The 17,980-nt window shown below is 43.4% G+C and overlaps 1 protein-coding gene across 15 annotated transcripts in view; it reads left to right on the top strand.

Moving 5' to 3' along the window:
- The window catches only part of KMT2C (lysine methyltransferase 2C), a 179,690-nt gene that overhangs the window by 60,821 nt on the left and 100,889 nt on the right, over positions 1–17,980 (top strand). For all 15 annotated transcript variants that reach the window (XM_065744912.1, XM_065744915.1, XM_065744922.1 and 12 more), the window contains 3 exons: positions 9,581–9,787; positions 11,511–11,650; positions 12,935–13,044. In XM_065744912.1, the coding sequence (XP_065600984.1) occupies positions 9,581–9,787; positions 11,511–11,650; positions 12,935–13,044 (457 nt within the window). The remainder of the gene's footprint in view (positions 1–9,580; positions 9,788–11,510; positions 11,651–12,934; positions 13,045–17,980) is intronic.

Here is a 17,980-nt window from a genome sequence, read left to right as displayed (position 1 = left end):
GAACAGCACTGCAGTGGTGGCAGGAGGAGCTAGATCTCTTTAGGCAGGAGGGAGATAGATGAAATATTTAATATAAAATACATTTAAAAATTGTTTAAGTTGCAAAGTCAAGCACATTCTTTAGGAGATAACCAGAATTAAGATTAATTCTGAAACACTAATCACTTTCCTTCGTGCACGTGTCTTCTTACACGGTTTGTAGTTTTACTTGAATGCTTCTCTGTAAGAATTCTGTGTGCAGAGAGTGGACCCAGTGAATGCAATAGGGCACTTAAAATCATGGCATGGTTTGGGCTTGAGACTGATAGTTGTTAAAGCAGTTCTGTCTCAGATTCATAGGGCAGAAAAGGGCCTTTGGGGCAGCTCCTTTTCCAAGGCAGGTGACTACAGCTGTCATTCTGTAAATTGCTCTTAAATCTTCTTCCAGTAATAATAATTCCAGCTCTTCCCTAAACATTATCTTCCAGTGTTTTTACTGTTGAAAAGATTCTTGTAAGGTCTGACTCAGGTTTTCTTCTTTCTGGGTTTATCCCATTACTTCTCGTACCATGTGCCAGGGATAATGGAAGATAGATTACTTCATTAATCTCTGCAGAAGGCTGCTAGTTTATTTACCCAGCATATTATAGCAAAAATCCCAAATTTCTTCCTGTTTTCTTTGTAGAGGACGTTTTTTGAGCTCTGATTCTTCTCCTTTGTTTTGATTTCTCTCTGAATGGTCCGCATCCTTCCTGAAGCACAAAATGGGTATTGCACAGAGAGGGACCAAGAAAGGTTTCACGTGTAGCTTTAATCCTGACTTCTACTTAAATTGCACAACTGACATTGTGGCCTTAATGATTTTAACGCTGCTGTGTGGAACTTCTGCCTGGTTGGTGTTAGTAACCACACCTTTAAGTTGCCCGGTTCTCCACAGTCTATGTAGAGATGATCCTATCACTGAAGCAGTATTTAGAAATGCCTCCTGTGCTATGTGAGCAGGTTCCCCGGGTCTATGGAGCTCTGCTCTCTCACCCCTTACCTCTCACAGACAAAGGCTCCTAGGCAGTTTTCCTGTCTCAGCCAAGCTGCCAAGCTGCCTCTCTCCACCTGGTTCTGCCCTGTTGCTTATGTACAGATGTCCTGCCGTTCGTGGGCAGCAAGCCTACCTCTGGCAGGCCAGATCTGCTCACTGTTTGGACAGATTTCCTTCCCTCTGAGAGATGGCAGGTAGACAGGAGCATCCCGTGAGCTGGATTCCATGGCTGGCAGTCTGTCAGACCATGCTGAAGTACTGACAGCAGTACTTGGTGGGCAGTCTCATGTAGGCCAAGCGCAGAAGCAGACGGGATGCCTGCTTTGTCTGAGGATTACACAGGTATGTTTTGGCCACACAAGGTGGTGGGAGCCTAGCATCCAGTTCTGTTCCACTGTTCAGTGAATGCGTTGTCTGCCATCATTACTCCCAAATGTCAACTTGTCTTGTTGTTTTTTTTCCCCCTCCAGCATTATTTGTGGTACTCGTCTTCATATTGATGATTCTTCATCATATTTCCAATCTCCTTATATTTCTAATCCTACTTTCTGCTCATCAGTTTGCGTACGATCAGTTGTAGTGTATTCTTTCTTGGCTCCTCAACAGATCTGGATCTCTCTTAACCACCACTTCTGTTTGTGACATGATGTTTCTTCTCACCTGCTCCTCCATTTTATGATTTCTCCTTGTTCTCCTCATTCTTTCTTTGGCTTTCTGTCTGACTTGTGCTATTGTCCCATTTCTCTATCACCCTCCATGTCCCTTGCACAGTAAGCATTCAGTCTCCCCCTGCCCCTTCGTTCATCGTGCCTTCCTTCATATCCAGTTCAAGCCTGAAGCAGTACTTTCCTCTTCCCTTCTGCTCCACTGTTGTGCATTCCAGCTGAGAGTTTCACCTCTTTGTATCTGTGCTGCTCTTCACAGAGGCATACAGATGGCTGACTGCAAGTACAGGCACTTTAAATGACAAAATCTGAATTCACAGCAGCCGGGAGGTTTTGTGGCAGAGATGATCCCTGTGAACGTTTCTAACCTTTGCCAGAAGCGTTATACACACGGGGAAAGGATGGTGCATCTGGAGTCTGAGAGACGCTGCGAGACCGGGGCGTGCTTAGTGCTGAGAGTTTCTGAGCTCGTAGCTTTGACGTGCCAAAGCATTGCATGAGCACGTGTGATCTACTTGGTGAGATCAGAAACATTCAGAAAAAGAAGTTCGGGTTATCTTTGGTAGGGTTGCAGAAAGCATATCTGTGCCTTCAGAAACTGATAGGGAAAACTGGGGGAGAGCCACAGAGCATCAAAAAGGTTGATCAGAGGTAAGGAGCAGCTTTCATGTGCAAAGCAGTCAAATGAGCTGAATGTACCATTCACTGTGTGAAGGAGACTGGAGGGGGAGGAGAACAGGCTTACACTATGGTAGGTGGCCTCAGCACGGTGGCTGTGTATTGATGGCTTGGTTTGTTTCAGTGCAGGAAACTGAGGGTTCTTCACATGAAACTCTCAGGCCAGGTGCAGGAGGAAGGCAGGTGATTCTTTACACAGCAGACAGTTGTCTAGAGTGGCATGGAAATCCTTGCCAAAGGATGTTGTGGATTGCCGAACAAAAAAAACATTGTGATTTAAAGAGCAAACTCTGTGAGTTCAAGGAAGAGAAACTGAGAATTACTGAATACTTAGAAGTACCTGATTCAAGCAGGCTCTGAACTGAAAATACTTGGGGGCATGGAAAGTATCAGATGTTTGCCCTGTTCTTTAATGCCAGCCATGCATCTGCTTATCATATTTCCAACACTGGCCATACTGGGTGGATGGACCTTTAACCTGACCCAGTGCCCTTCTGGCTAAAGAGCCCCACTGCTGTATTTCATGTGAGCAAGTGTTCGAAGATGTGAGGTTTGAGTTAAGCAGAGCAGCGTGCTCTTCCCTAATGTGACTGAACAGTTCTGATGGGACTTGCTTGAACAAGCAGCCAACCTGGTGTGTATTTCAGCATTTTTCAGGTAATAAGATGTTATTCGTACAAAGCTGCCTATGACAAAAGCTCCTAAGAGGTGCTGCCATCTCTGCAAGAACAGTGCATTTCTGGCAGGATATACACTGATTCACTGGAAGAGGGAATCTGTGCTGAACAGATAATGCTTCCTGGGTGTGATTTTGGCCTTGGAGCAGACCAGCACTCACTTTGGTTAGCTCTGGCATTCTGAGAACTCCTCCTGTATTTATGGCATGTGAAGTCCTAATTGAACTTTCAACATTTGTTTAGATTAAAGCTGGCACGTGTTGATGGTACATGAGAGCATGTTGGTATTTTCTGAATCTTAAAATCTCAGGAAAAAAAGTGCTGTTTTGCTGGTAATGTTGGAGGGGGGTAATGTTTTCTTTCAAATTGCAGGAGTATCATTAAGTAGATTATATGGCTGTAGAGCTCCAACTGTGCCAGTTAAAAGAAATTGGAAAGCAATTACTGTCTAATGTTGTTTAATTGCTTTGTGCAAACTTAGAAGTTTTAAAATTCTTCACTGGAAGTTCTGAAGTTCATACGAACTGCCCCCACCCTTCTTTTTTTAAAGGAGTTGTACTGTGCAGTTAAATGCTGCTTTCAAAACCGCCTCTGTATGGAGTGTCAAATGACTTCAACATTTCAAGTTGTCTTGTGATTCAGTTTCCTTTTAGAAGGAGAACACTGCATGTAAAACATTTAAATATAGCTTACATCTGAGAAACTCTGCATCTTTGTAACATCTTATGTATTTCTCATGTTCCTCAGGCCTTAGTATCATTAACTCAACAGGATGATGTACCTGGGCGCTGATGCTCTGTGGACAGGGAGTCACTGGAATGAGGGTGTAATGAGATGAAGTCTCATGTAATGAGATTACTCCAAAGTTTGCTGCAGTAGTTTTTCCTCCAAGCTTCTTTATTATCAAAGCCCAGATACCAACACGATATTGAGATGATGAAAAGGCAATATTCCACGATTCCCAAAGTGTTACAATAAGTTCACCTCTGTGAGTACCTCACGTATTAGAGCTCACACTGATGCAGACCGCTGGAATTGTTTGAAGTCAGAAATCTTTTCCTCTGTTAAAACGGAGCTCGCAGGTCTTGATTTGAATTTGCAGAAGTGATACAACGCTACATCTTCACTAAGGAGAAAAACAATTTGCTTTGTAAATAACACAACATAAAATGAGGGTGAAGGCAAAGAGTGCATTATCACAACTTGGCACAGCTCAATAAATAGGAGATCCCCCATAGTGTTTAATTTATCCTTTTAACATACGGTAAAACAGCTAACAGGGTTAGCTGGGAAACTAATTCTCAAGGCCAGTTCTCATCAGTCTGCTTTGATAAACTGGTCACATCGCCCTGCTCTAGCTGCCAGCCTCCCTGCTCCTTGCAGGGGAGTTGGACCTGATGACCTTTCAAGTCCCTTCCAACTCAAAGCATTCTGTGATAAGTTCTGTTCTGCTCCCAAGTATTCCATTTCATTACGTTGAGCTTATTTGTAACTGTGAAAAATGCATGCTAGAGCATTTTTAAATCTGTAACAACTTTGCCTATACCGTGCAAAGTAGGCACAAAGCTTCTCGGCTTCAAAAATGCTAAGGTGTGTTGTGCAATCCCAAAGGCATTTCGGGACAGTTACAGAAACGATTCATTTACAAAGAAACTCATGGCAAAAATCTAATGATACCCTCTTTACTTTCTTTTAACTTTTAAATGGAAAGCTTTAATGCAGTCATAGTAGGAGCAGAGATCACCTGTTAAGGTAGTGTTAGTGGTCATCATGTTGGGTAGTGGCGGGCTGGCAGACCATAGTGGAATTGCCACACCCTGGGTTTTCCTGTGTGACAACCTCTGCTCTTAATGTGTGTTTGAAAAGATGAGATATGCAATAAAACTTATTTGATAGTTGTTGTTTCATTGTAGGCTGGGAGGAATTTGAGAAGATGTAAGAGGAGAGCATCTGTTGAGTTGAAATGATGAGTTCGTATTTCTCCTGCTGTTAACAGCTTCTGTTCATCTCTGCAGGATTTCTGGATTCCCCTGTGCATGTTCCCCTGAAAGAAGGGGATCTTTAGCACCTCTCTGCAGAACAGGAGGCTGAGGGATTTTCTTCAGACCTTCTCCTCTGTCATTTAGCACAGTGGTGTGTACCATAAAGCACCACACCTATAGATGTGATCAGCACAGGCCACTTGCTTTCTTCCTTGGCACTGGGATATGTAGATCTCCTGGGGATGTGAAGGGAACAGCAGAGGCATGCCTGCAGGGAAGGATTCTCAGTGAAGGAAGGAGGAAGAGAGGTGTGTTTTGGCTTCATACCCAGTTGTGGATGAACAGCAGTGCCCCACATGGCTGCAGACTGTCCTGAGTTCCACCAAGCATGAAGAGCAGGCAGCATGGTGAGGGGTCACTGTGTCACCTCTCATCCCGTTGAGGGTCACAGTAACTCAGGGACCAATGTGAGGTCACTTCTGCCAACAGCACAGCAGTACTCGAGCAGACACAAGTGTAGATCAGTGAGATACGGGATGTCTTGTAAACAAGGCACGATTCCTTAGTTCAGTCTGCACATCTGCTTGCTGACACAGGATACCCGGTGCCATTTCCCAACTCAGAAGGATCCTGGAGGGACTTCTTGCTCTTGGAGGTGAAACTGTAGTGGTACTTGGTGCTCTTCAAGTAAGTCTGATGGTCAGCCTTAGTTCTGTTAACAAAGTTTTGAGGACCGCCAATTTTACCTTAATTCCCTAACAGAATATTTGCAAGCCAGCCAGAAGATGTTTCTCCCTCTCTGGTTATAATTTAATATTGTGCAACTGGTTGCCCAATACTCTGTCGAAACAAAATCCTTTGAACAGGAAAGTTTGTATTTCAGGATGAGTCCTCAATGACTGCATGTCATCGCTTAAGTAAATTGTGACTGTTCTCCCTTCCTCCAAAATTAACTGTCTGTAGGGCATTTTCTTTTCCTTTGCTGGGATGTGGAGGATTGTAGCATCTGAGATTCTTATCGGGGGGCCGAGTCAGTTCTGCCAGTGGAAGGGGGCTTGGGGAGACGGTGATTGCAGCAAAGTGCTGAGATTTACATGATTTTGTCAGACAGGGCACCTCTTTGAGCTTCTCAGGAAAGCTGGACCTCCTCTAAAGGCATGGTGGGAGCAGGCATTAGCTCAAGTATGAACCTCATCACCTTCCTGCATCTCCTAAGTCCAGTTTGTGCATCTGTTTTGTTCTGAAAATGTTTTTCCGTGCGTGCATCATGTATGAAGGTTTGTGAGCATACAAATGTATGAAGTCCTTCAGGATGGGGTGAGCTGCCAGCACTTCCTGGCAGCGAACCACCTGTGGAAGTTTAAACTTTACGTCTGTAAGGTGGCATCTGCTGTAGGAAAATTTAGAAATGGCATTGAAGTTTAACAATAGCGATGAATTTAAATTTTCCTTTGGAGCTTTGTAAGTATGTCTTCTGTGCAGTATTGGTGAGCTTGGGCTTCTTTTTTTGCTTAGAAGCTTATAAAAAGATATGTAACACACCATCTCTTGCTTGTTATCCCATTTTGAATTAGCCTGCTGAAAATATGCTAATTATGATAACAGATCTCGGGTTTGATCTTAAGAGTTGCCAGTATCTCAATTTTGTTATCTTCAATATGAGAGCTCTTCTTGCACCACAGATTTAGATCCTCTAATTGCATATTGACATATGGAAAGTAGATTTGTAAGTACTTTCTGCAATCCTCAGATGATATGAATAAAAAACTCTACCTTCTGCCCATACAGACATAACTTAAAATATTTACTGAGCACTTAAACCTAAAAGGCTCACGCGGTGGAACTGGCCACTTTGTACTGCGTGACAGAGCAGCAGCACGACACGTCGAGGAACAGAGCACTGTTGCTTTTTGCTGGGCAGGGATACAGGCTCTGCTTCTAGCTCTCGGGGTGCCGGATGCATTACTGTTCACTCTCCCTTGAAAGCATCAGGACCCCCTTTTATTTTGTTTTACTTCGATAATCTGTCCCTCCCTTTCTCAGCCTCTTGGCAGCGGTCTGACCACATTCCGCTTCCCCTTTCTATTACTTATCCATCCACCAGCCTTCAGCAAAGGATTCCCCAGCCTCCCCCTCGCTGGGAGCCCTTCCTTCAGCCGTGTCCACAGCTTTGCTGGAGCAGCAGCAGCACAAACCATCTGATTCCTGACAGCAGCACAGCTGTCCGCGCCGCTCCGCAGCGGAGCTGTGAATCTCCCAGCTCTGTCTGTTCCCTCCGCCCGCAGAAAGCTCCTGCTGGAAGCTGTGATCCAGGCAGCCTCCAGAAACGTCTGCTTTACCTCTGCACGCCTTCAGAAGATACTACTGCTTAAAAGTTAGTATTTTCATAAACTACTGCTTCATATTCTTTCCTAAGTCTTAACACTGTTGAGTATTCACTACGACTTCATTTGAAGGAGCTTTGTTACTTCAGTCATAATTATCCTCAAGTCTGTTAGTGAGTAGCGACAGTCTGTCCTAACAGGATGTGTGAATAATTATTTATTCCGCCGTGGATAATCTTGTGTTTGTAACTAGTGTAATTTATAGGCCGCTGTGCTGCCTGCTTAAATCCCCTAAGTCCCCTCACAAGTCTCTCCAGTCTCAGCTATCCCAAAGAGCTTTGCTTACCCTCTTAGAAGCTCTGCCTGCGAGGTCAGGTCAGGTTTTGCTACTGGTCTCATAGGTTATACTCACTGACATATGGGATCAGTTATGGCTTGCTATGCCACCCTGAAAACCAGCTTACAAAGGAGACGTACCTACTTTCCAGCTATAACCACGCATTTCCTCCCCCCCATTCTCATGCTACCGTTGTTTTTCTTTCCATCATTTTACCTTTGGATACCTTTCTGGAAAGTGGCAGATGTTTGCCATCAGCTTGGGTGGATCCTCATGAGATGCGTGACTGAAGTCAGAAATACAAAGATGAACATTCCCCACCAGTACTATGGCAGAGTATTCATTTGAGTACCAGGAATGGGACCTGTTTTACGTGCCTGCCCAGCTGCATGTCCCCAGCAGTATGTGTGCTCTGCTCAGTGAAAATGTGCGGCCTCATCTGGGGCTAAGCTCTCTTGACACAATGCTGTCTTCATTAGACTCTGTCTGGTATTACCAGGACTGTAGTAGCAGTTCAGCTCAGAGGTATTTCATGTACTCCTTTCTGCTTTCTTCTTTTTTTTTCTGGTGTTGTTATAAGGTATGGGCAAAGGACCTGGCTCAAAGTGTGCAAAATCAAGTCAGAGGGGCTTTCCTGGATCCTCTGTCTTCTGTGCTGAGTTGGAACTTGACGTTTTTACTTAATTCTTCTGTTGCAGCTCATACCTCACCTGGCTGAAAGGCACAGGCACTCCATATTCTCCTTCCAAAATTCAGTGAACATTGTGTGTGAGCTTAGCTTTAAGATTTCCACGTCTTCCCACATTACCTCTCTCCATCCGCCCAGCCAACACAGACCAAAACCCAAATCTGCAGATTGCAGATGCGCTTACATCTATTTAAACGGGATCCAGTCAAAACGAGGCCTCCAGCCAAGTGCCTGATTCCCTGAGGCATCTTTTTGGGGTCTTCGGGGCGTAAATATGAAGAAAACAGAATTGCTCATTTAAGCTTAAAAATGTGTTAAACGGCCTCCGTTGAAACTAATGCAAACTGCATTAGTTTCAGAAGTTCACATTTTAAGTTTGTGGATATGTTTATTATAGAAATATTTTTCAGTGGATTCCATATGATGTGACACAAGGAGGGCTGTCAGAGCTGTCATTTCAGTGCTGCCGCTATGTTATGCATGCTAAAACGTAATTGCAAATGGTACAGGGAGAGCTTAATGGTCACAGTTCTGTAAATAGACATCTCCTCTAGAAAAGCTTCAAGGTGTTGTTTTTATAAGTGAAATGAGGGCTCTTGGATTCATGCATGCCGTGCTCTGTGTGGCTGCAGTCATGGCTGCAATGATTCTCATTCTGTTATTTCCATGTTTAATCAGTCTTTTGGTGTACAGTATAAGCATGCTGCGTATGTGCTTGTGAAAAGGGGCATGTGTAATACATGTGCATCGTGTACAGAAGGCTTTCCTTTTTTTGTGGTGGCAATGCTGAGGTCTTATAATGGGTGTGGTTGTTAATTACATTTATTCTACCCTACTCTGTTCTACTCCACCCGACCCCATTTTCTACCACCTTTTACCCAATATATACCTCAAGATGTGGTGCTCAGCCCTTTCCTCCCCTTACAGGCAGGACGTGACAAACTGTCACATGCGGAGAATGTTTGAACAGATAGGTTACGTCGATCATTTGGATATTTCCTGGTGGATTTTGTTTTGTTTGTTGGAATCATGCAGAACGCAAAAGTTCTTTTCCATAAGTAGCTGGAAATCGAGCTCCACGACATCAGGTTCTGGCAGCACTCGGGAACTGCTGTCCTGATATGGAGGGTTAAATTGGCACTGAAGTTGATTTTGGCTGGAACAGCTTCTGTTTTTTATTCCCCCTCCCAAAATAATCATCTTCCCTCCCGCAGCGAACAACTCTGCGCCTTTTGTTACTGTGGTGAACGAAGCTCATTAGGACAAGGAGACTTAAAACAATTCAGTCCAACTCCTGGGTACGTCATCCCATGGAGGAGCCAGCCTTTAAACAAGAGCGACGCCAGCGACAGCGCCGATGGAGCTTGCGAGAGGACTCCAAAGCAAAACTCAGTGCCACGCAAACAGAGAGGACAGAAGAAGTAAGTCCGTTTCCCCATAAGTATCCACGGCTTTTGGTTTGTGTGCAGCGTTGGAAACGTGGTACAGGTGAAAATTGTGTAATAGACGGTGGTAATAGTAAGAATCATCGGACCGCTTGTGCGACCACTAAGTCCTCAGGCTGCCCAGGGCCCGTCCAGCCCTGTGCTTCTGTACTGCTGGTCGCCTGCCTTCTGAACGCTGCTGTCTGCCCTGAAGTGAGAATCTTGGACAGAGAGCCATTGGAAAGCACTTACTACCGACACACGGATCTGTTTCGAGCTTTGAGAAACCGAAGGCGGAGCGCAATAAGGATGGGAGCGGGAGGGGAGGGAGGGGGTTGGGTGGTATAACCGCAGGAAGGAGGAGCGCGCAGAGCCCCGGGGCTTTCAGTCCGCGTCCTCCCCGCGGGGCCGCCCGGGGCAGCGCGGGGCCGGGGATTGGCTGCGGGCGCGGGGCCGCCGCCAGCCCGCGGGGCCCGGCCGGGGGACGGCAGCGCCCGCCTTAAGGTGGAACTGCCGCGGGCCGCGCGTCGCCCCCGCGTCTCTTAGCGCGGGAGTTCCGTCTGAGTCCGTCCCAGCCCCTCCGTACCCGGAGGTTCACTGAAGGGATGGGGTCAGAAGAATGAGAACACCGCGTCCGAGGTGCAGCCCGACACTGGGATAGCGCAGGCATCGGCAGCCGGCTCTGTGGACTAGAGGGGAAACCCAGTGTGTCCATGAGGGCCACTCAGTGCTGGCAGTGCTGGAGTCGGTCAGGGTGTGGGGGTTCTGTCACAGCATGAGTCATGAGGTTGTCATTTAATCATTAAAAACATTAAAGCTCTCTTCAGGAGTGCAGAAGGGAAGGAAGACTGCTTTTCTCCACAAGTTATCCCTTCTTCTTCCCTTCCCTTCTTCCCTTCCCTTCCCTTCTTCCCTTCCCTTCTTCCCTTCCCTTCCCTTCTTCCCTTCCCTTCCCTTCTTCCCTTCCCTTCTTCTTCCCTTCCCTTCTTCTTCCCTTCCCTTCTTCTTCCCTTCCCTTCTTCTTCTTCTCTTCTTCTTCTTCCCTTCCCTTCTTCTTCCCTTCCCTTCTTCTTCCCTTCCCTTCCCTTCCCTTCCCTTCCCTTCCCTTCCCTTCCCTTCCCTTCCCTTCCCTTCCCTTCCCTTCCCTTCCCTTCCCTTCCCTTCCCTTCCCTTCCCTTCCCTTCCCTTCCCTTCCCTTCCCTTCCCTTCCCTTCCCTTCCCTTCCCTTCCCTTCCCTTCCCTTCCCTTCCCTTCCCTTCCCTTCCCCTCCCAGGATTGCTGAGAGAGAGCCCTGCAGAGCTGCTGCTGCTCCTCTCCACCTTCACCACTTCCTTTTTTTTCCTTTCGCATCTTCCCCAGAGCAGCACAGACTGTTACATAATTCTCCATCCCTCGGGTTGGGCAAGTCTTAATATTAAACAGGACTGGATTTAAAAAAAAAAAAAAAAAGCAGAAGAAATATGCACATCCTGAACAATGGGAGGAGAAGAAGCTCCAGGAAGGGGAAAATTATCAACTGCTTTTTCTGTGTCTTAAATAGTAGCTGTAACTGAAGGCTTGGTTAACCTTGGGGTATGTGTGAGGAGGTCAGCTGTTTGGTCACATTGATTATATTTCATTTTGGATCACTTATAAGCACTTGGTTTAGTTGAACAACAAGTGAGACCGCTTTCTAAAGTTTTGGGTTGTTTTTTTTCTCCTCTTCTGCTCCCTGATACAGATCTCGATTGAGTGTAGCATCATGTACGAGTGTCAGCACCCAAACTGCTTCTGACGATCAGGTTGTCAAATTCTGGGATGAACTCAGTTTAGTTGGCTTACCAGATGACATTGATGTTCAAGCCTTATTTGAGCCAACAGGTAAGATACGTTTTGTAATTCTTCAAGTGTGAGTTCTATAGCTTAACCCCACAATGGCAGTGAAGGAAGGAAAGATTTAAAAGAGAAGATATTGGAAGAACAACAGATGTAGAGCACACTTGCATGTTTCCAGTATCTGCAGATTTTCTGTCAAAAAAACTGTACGCTTTGTCATCTGTTCTTTCATTTTAATGGAGCTTCTCTTCTTAGTCAGTTATGAATTACTTTTTTGGAAAGCATTTATGTCCTTGTGCTTTGATGCCAGGAGTCCATTCACATATTTTACCTCAAAAATGCAAATATGTTTTTTCTTAACCCAGTGCAAGTAATACAAATGTCATTCTTTCTGAGTCTGGAAACTGATTTTGAAGTCTAATTAGAAAAAAAAAGGTTTTGTTTTAAATGGTTATGCTGTAGTATGTGGGGTGGGGAGGGTGATCAATCTGAATTATTTTAAGTTGTCATTATTATTTGTTCATGAATCTTCCCAGGACCTTACAGAACTTCTTGCGGCTTTGTGTGTGTGTGTGTGTGTGGCTGAAGGATTAAGTTGGCCAACTGCAGTACCTAATTTCAGCAGCTAATGTAAAGCATTGTTTCAGATGTAGTAAGAAGCTGTCTCAGTGTTCCTTCAGAAGTATTCATTATTTGCAATTGTTTTTCCCATGGCTGAATTAGAAACTTTTTAAAATATACCCTTTGAATTCTGCACATTCCCCTTGTGCAGATACTCAGTAAAACGTTTGTACTTACATCTGTTTAATGCATTTATTGCACTGGCACAGTTTTCTGTGCCACGGTGCGTTTTGGACTTGAAAAAGTTTTATGTAGGATTCTGAAGCATCATTGGAGTGCGTGCTGCGTGAACACACAGATCTGCACTCAGTTGGGAAATGTAAGTTAATATATATACGTAGATAAATGTTATCTGCAGGAAAACTGAGGATCAGATGTACCTCTTGTGTGTGTCTCATGCATAGACCTTGTGTATATACCCCCATTACAGTTCTGTGATCAGGCAGCTGAAAACTACAAACAGCTGCACGGAATGTGCCACAATGAAGTGAAAGATGTTTTATGTGCCAAAGGTTGCAGTAAGTTTGGTATTTGATAGTAACTGCAGTATATTTAATGTCTGGTAATAAGGCCACTAACATTGCAACGAGAAGAGCAGGAGGAAGAGAGACTGTTTGGCAAGCGTGTGCTATTAGAACTAAGTTCTGTGCTGACAGGAAATGCTTTGTAGAGTTGTAAAACTGAAGCTGCCCTCTCCCAATCCATTAGGTCATTGCTGGGCTCATCAACGCTGTGCAGAGTGGTCACTGGGAGTCTGCCAGACTGAAGAGCAGCTATCGGTGAACGTGGACAAAGCTGTTGTCTCAGGGAGCACAGAAGTGAGTAAAATGATGAGAATGCTTGTAGTTTACGTTCATGGTGATGTTTTTTTTGACAAGTCTTTGTGATAAAACCTACTTACACAATGTATTAAATAAAGAGACTTAATTATAGGTGCCATGCAGTTCCGTTAATTCTGATTTTGAGTCCTCCTATGGGGTAGCAAGAATGCAGAAAATACACAGCTGATCAAAAAGCTGAGTTCAGATTAGCAAATGCCCTGCTCAACAGAGGAAATAGTTTTTGTTTGCTGGTTTATATTCTGAAATGCTATGACTCAAATGTACCAACAACATTTTCAATTATTTTTATGCTAGAAGGTTGATATAGGAACACTAGTGTTTACCACCAAGCCTATGTTCTTATTTTAAATATTGATAGAAAGATGTTGCTCTGCAAGTAGTAGGTGTACTGCTTTTGGAGCAGCCCATAGACATAGTTAATGTTTCACTTTGAAGGGGCAGGGACTTCTGGGAAAGCAGAGACCTCTGAAAGGGCTTTGGTGTTGTGTTGCAACGATGAGAAGACCTATTTCACATTGCTTTTACCACCTGTGGCTGTATTTTTCTCAGTCATGTTTAGTGGATTATTTCAATAATTCTATCTTGTTCTCTGTTAATCAGTCATGCTATCAGCAAATCTGCATAATTTTGCTGTCTTTCCAATGATCATACTTAGGCTTATTTTTTAATTGCTTCTTAAAGCTCTGGATGCATTACGTTAGAATAACAAAACAATGTGGGAGATGCCAGAAAATGTTCTCCATTGTGTGGAGTAAAAAGCTGCTTTAAATCAGTCTTTCAGTATGAGCTGTATAATACAGTTTTCCTTGTGCCATCTGCTTTTACATGCACTCACACTGAATAAGTGCTTTACTTTGAATAACGTAATTGATTTCTGTGCTTCTGCTTTCAATGTAGAAGACTATTCAGAATGAATGAACCTGGCAGAATTAAGTTTTAAACAAGTTTGAAGATGTTAAAACATTCGTGTGTGTGTGTATAAAAAGAATGGAAAGAACAGAGTTAGGTTTCCATCCATCCATCCATCCATCCATCCATCCATCCATCCATCCATCCATCCATCCATCCATCCATCCATCGTTTTTATATCTCACTGCTGGAAGGTTTTAATCACCCTCATTTCTTGAGTAGTTGTGGTGGTTTGTTGTCGTTTTGTGATCCGTTCATTCCCATCCGTGGTCACTTTCCAAATAATAATCTGGCTTCTGACAGGCTCCTCATAGTGTTAAAGCTTTGCATTTTGCTCTTTTGAATTTCATCCTGTTTGTTATTTCAGTTCTTCTTTCTCTATGGTACCTCAACCTGATGCCACCGGCTCATTTTCATTTGGATGTGTGTGTTCATAAAGCAAATATTTAACTAGTTATTTTTGAAGAGTTCCACATCTCTCTGGTGCAATACAGTTTCTATTTCAGTCCTGTCTTTCCATGAGCCATTGTGTAGCTTCTCTACTCATCTTCTCAGATTCTGCAAGTGATTTTTTTAGGCAAATCTGGTAAATGTTTTCAGTGCAGTGCACAGAGATGAGAGGGTTTTGAACCAAGTGCCTTTCTACACATTTCCTTTCCTATTCAGTCCTTGCTGAAAACGTTGAGAAACTTTTTCCCCAGCAACACAGCAGTCAGCCAACAAAGGAAGCAGTTGTTTTGGTCATTCTGCTTTGTCCTTCTTATGTGGTCCCTATGGGGAGAGCAAGAGTGAGAGCAAAAGTGAGATTGATTCTAGAGGAGCAGCTGGACCGAATGGGTCCTCGTCATCCCTCTGTCTCTGGGGAAGGTTTTCCTTCTATTTTTTTTTTTTTTTTAAGAAATAAGCTGCAAAGTCCTCTGTAGTTCTCTGTTCCTGAATGTGGAGTAGCACTGTGGGGGTTGCTCAGAGTTGTATGCATCTTCTTTGTTGTGTCTGTAGAGCTTGGTCATCATTTTTCCCCATCCTCGGTGCTTCCTAACTTGTCACTCAGCTAAAGAAGGCACACAGAAGCAGAAGGTGCTCGTCATATTCTGCAGCTGGGGAAAAAGTAGTTTAAGAGAAAAACTTGTCTTTGTGCAAGGCTTTTCCCAAGGTTTCGAATGAGAGGTATAGCAATTCATTTTGTGTACTTTTTAGCATTTACAGCTGCTTGCATTTTGCATTTGCTAACATGTTTGGCTTCTTTCTAGTGTGATGTTACTGCATTTTAAAAGCAGAGTGTCTGCTTGAATGTTCTGAGCACTGTTGGCAGCGCAGATGCAAATATGCGCTCAGGGCTTACAGAAGAATAATTTAAATAAAAGCAGGCTGTATGTTATTTCCCCTACTTGCCACCAAATTTGCTTTTTCTGTTGTTGATTGGGGATTTCTGTCTTTTTGGAAGTCCCTGTGGCATCCCATGGGTTTCTGATGTGGTTTATAGCATTGACATCATTCTTTAACTCAGAAAGTACTTTTTCTTTCCCTTATCTTCACATAGATTAATTTTTGTCATGCAATAGCCTTTTTCTTGATAACAAAATCTCAGGGTTTAGATAATGGAAGTAATGGACAGCAATTTGGTGCTTTTCTTACCTTGGGGGTGGCTTTCAGTTGTGTGTTACGGTGATGTTTCTCATTTGTCAGGATGTCTATTGTTTGCAAATCTGTTCTAACTGGATATGACAGTGTTTCTTGTTACTCTGTTTACCAGTTGAGATGTCCATTTGGCTTCAGTGAACTTGTGATTGCATTAATAAAGCTCGTGTGGACATACATGCTCTGGAATAGGTCAAGGAAATATGTTAATTCATTTTGGTTCTCCCCTTGGCCTTTGTTTTCTGAAGGCTTTCAAAACAATACTGCAGAGATTTCAGTGTCTGTGTGCATTTCACAAAGTGGCCTGCTTAGTGTTTCTTTCTTTCTTCAGTTCATTCTTTTCATTCACTCATTTTGAAGGCCTGGCAATTCATTTACTCTGGCATCTGACCAATTTCTTGCATGTATTTGCATCAAGACATAGGTGGATTCTCTGACTTTCCTTCCAAGTCTTAGTTTTGTCTGTTTAGTATTACTGAGTACACACATGTCCATACCTTTTACTGAGTGTTTAAGATCTTGTGCACCCTGTTTGTTTTTTTTTTTTTAACAGCAGACAAATAAAAGTACTGTTAGTTTGTGATAATAGAAGTTACTGTAGCCCTTATGGATGCTACATTGATTCATTTCATCTCATTGCATACCTTGCTTACCAGCAATCGAGAGTTCATTTCTTAGAACCCCTCTTCAAACTGAAAGCCCTACGGAAGAGCTGGTGATGCAGGTGGTGGGTGTAGCTGTCAGACCTTCATTCAAGATCCTTTGTAGGAATTTAGATCTTTAGCTTTGGAGCTTGAATAGTGTTTAAGTTAAGAGTCTGAACAGCTAGATGGAACAGCTCCTTGCCCCACTGTTCTGATAGGCTTTCACAGAGCTCTGGAGTCATTTTGCTTCAAGTTTTGAAAGAAAAGATTCATATAGAGGAGAAGACTTCCTGTGATTTCCTTGATCCAAAACTTAGCTACACTGCTCATAATTTATAAGTGCTCTTCTCAGTACATAAAAAAAATCCATAGTAGAGGTGTTGTCAAATTGCCAGTGTTACGAAGAATTGTTTTTTCTTACATGTGTTTGTGCAGAGATGATACAGACATGAAGATGCAGTGAAATAAAGCAAAGGAAAATGACTGAACAGAAATCAGAGGATTTGCCAAAAAAAAAAAAAAAGAAAAAAAAAAAGCCCAAAAAACCCAATCAGTAGTAGATGTGGATAAGCAGAGGTTTCTGCTTTTCTTTGTATTTCTGGCTTCGGTGTCATATTTTCTCAGTGATGCCAGCTTTTGATGCTTGGATGAATGACATGGGATGAGCTTACTGGCACTGCCATGTAAAATGGAGGCCTTTGGGGCTCATGTCTGCCCAGCTCTTAGTGAGAGTGGTTTCTGAAGTTTTGTCAGATCTTTTAAAATACTACTTTATAATTTCCTGGTTGGTTTTACATATATGGAGTAGCTGAGTAGGTGGCTGTTGCTCTAGCATCTGCTGAGGAAAAATGAAGCTTACAACTCAACTCATCTGCCTTACATTGTCTAGGCATAACTCTTCTTTATGCCACCAAGTCCCGCATCTCTGCATTATCCCTTAATTGTTGAAAGCTCTCTGTTTCTGTCTAGTGCATCTTGCACTCTTAAGCTGCAGCAGCGTACACCAAAATTACAGTAAATTGCCTTGAAGGACCTTGGTGGGCCGGGCAGATTTTAGCAGACAGGGGTTACATGGCTTGCCTAGTAAGGAAAAAATGATCAGTGGTAATGGGTTAGGGAAGTTGTGCAAATCAGAATGTAACAAGGTAGGGTTTTTTTTTGTTTGCTTTCTTTTTAAGTATGCAAGTAACCCAATTAAAGGAGGGAATTTAAGGAGGACTCTGTAGATAATATTCGGACCTTCTCCGTAGACAAGAAGGCAATGTAATGTCAACTTTCCCAGCCAGCTCTCTCTTCTGATAAAATGCAGAGAACAGTTTACAAGTCTGGTTTACAAGAGCTAACCAAGGAGAAGAGAGTCAAAGAAAACAGTATTGCTGGAAACCAAGGAGGTTCCTATCTGCTTAAGGACTGAATGAGGGAAACGTGGTACTGCTTAGGTGTCTGAAGGAGTCATTCTAAAATACAGTATTATTCTGTTTCCATTTTGTAAGGTTTCTCTTTGCTCTGAGATTCTGTTCAGCTCCTTGTGTATTTATCCACTTGACAGCTTTCATTTTCCCAGCAACAGTCAAGTGTTTTTTCAGGACGGAGGCTCTCACAACCAGACAGCTGAAAAATTGCACTCATCTTCTCCCACCCATCCGTTTTTTTAGTTGATCAGGGCAGTATCTTCTCTCCATACGAGGCAGCTGTTTTCAGCTCCTGCTGAGTTCCTGAAG

Source organism: Cyrtonyx montezumae, unplaced genomic scaffold, assembly GCF_038088225.1.
Source record: "Cyrtonyx montezumae isolate F1298 unplaced genomic scaffold, pur_monq_1.0 scaffold_32, whole genome shotgun sequence".
Taxonomy (NCBI): domain Eukaryota; kingdom Metazoa; phylum Chordata; class Aves; order Galliformes; family Odontophoridae; genus Cyrtonyx; species Cyrtonyx montezumae.
The sequence above is the reverse complement of the archived record's forward strand: the minus strand, read 5'-3'. Positions and strand labels throughout refer to the sequence as shown.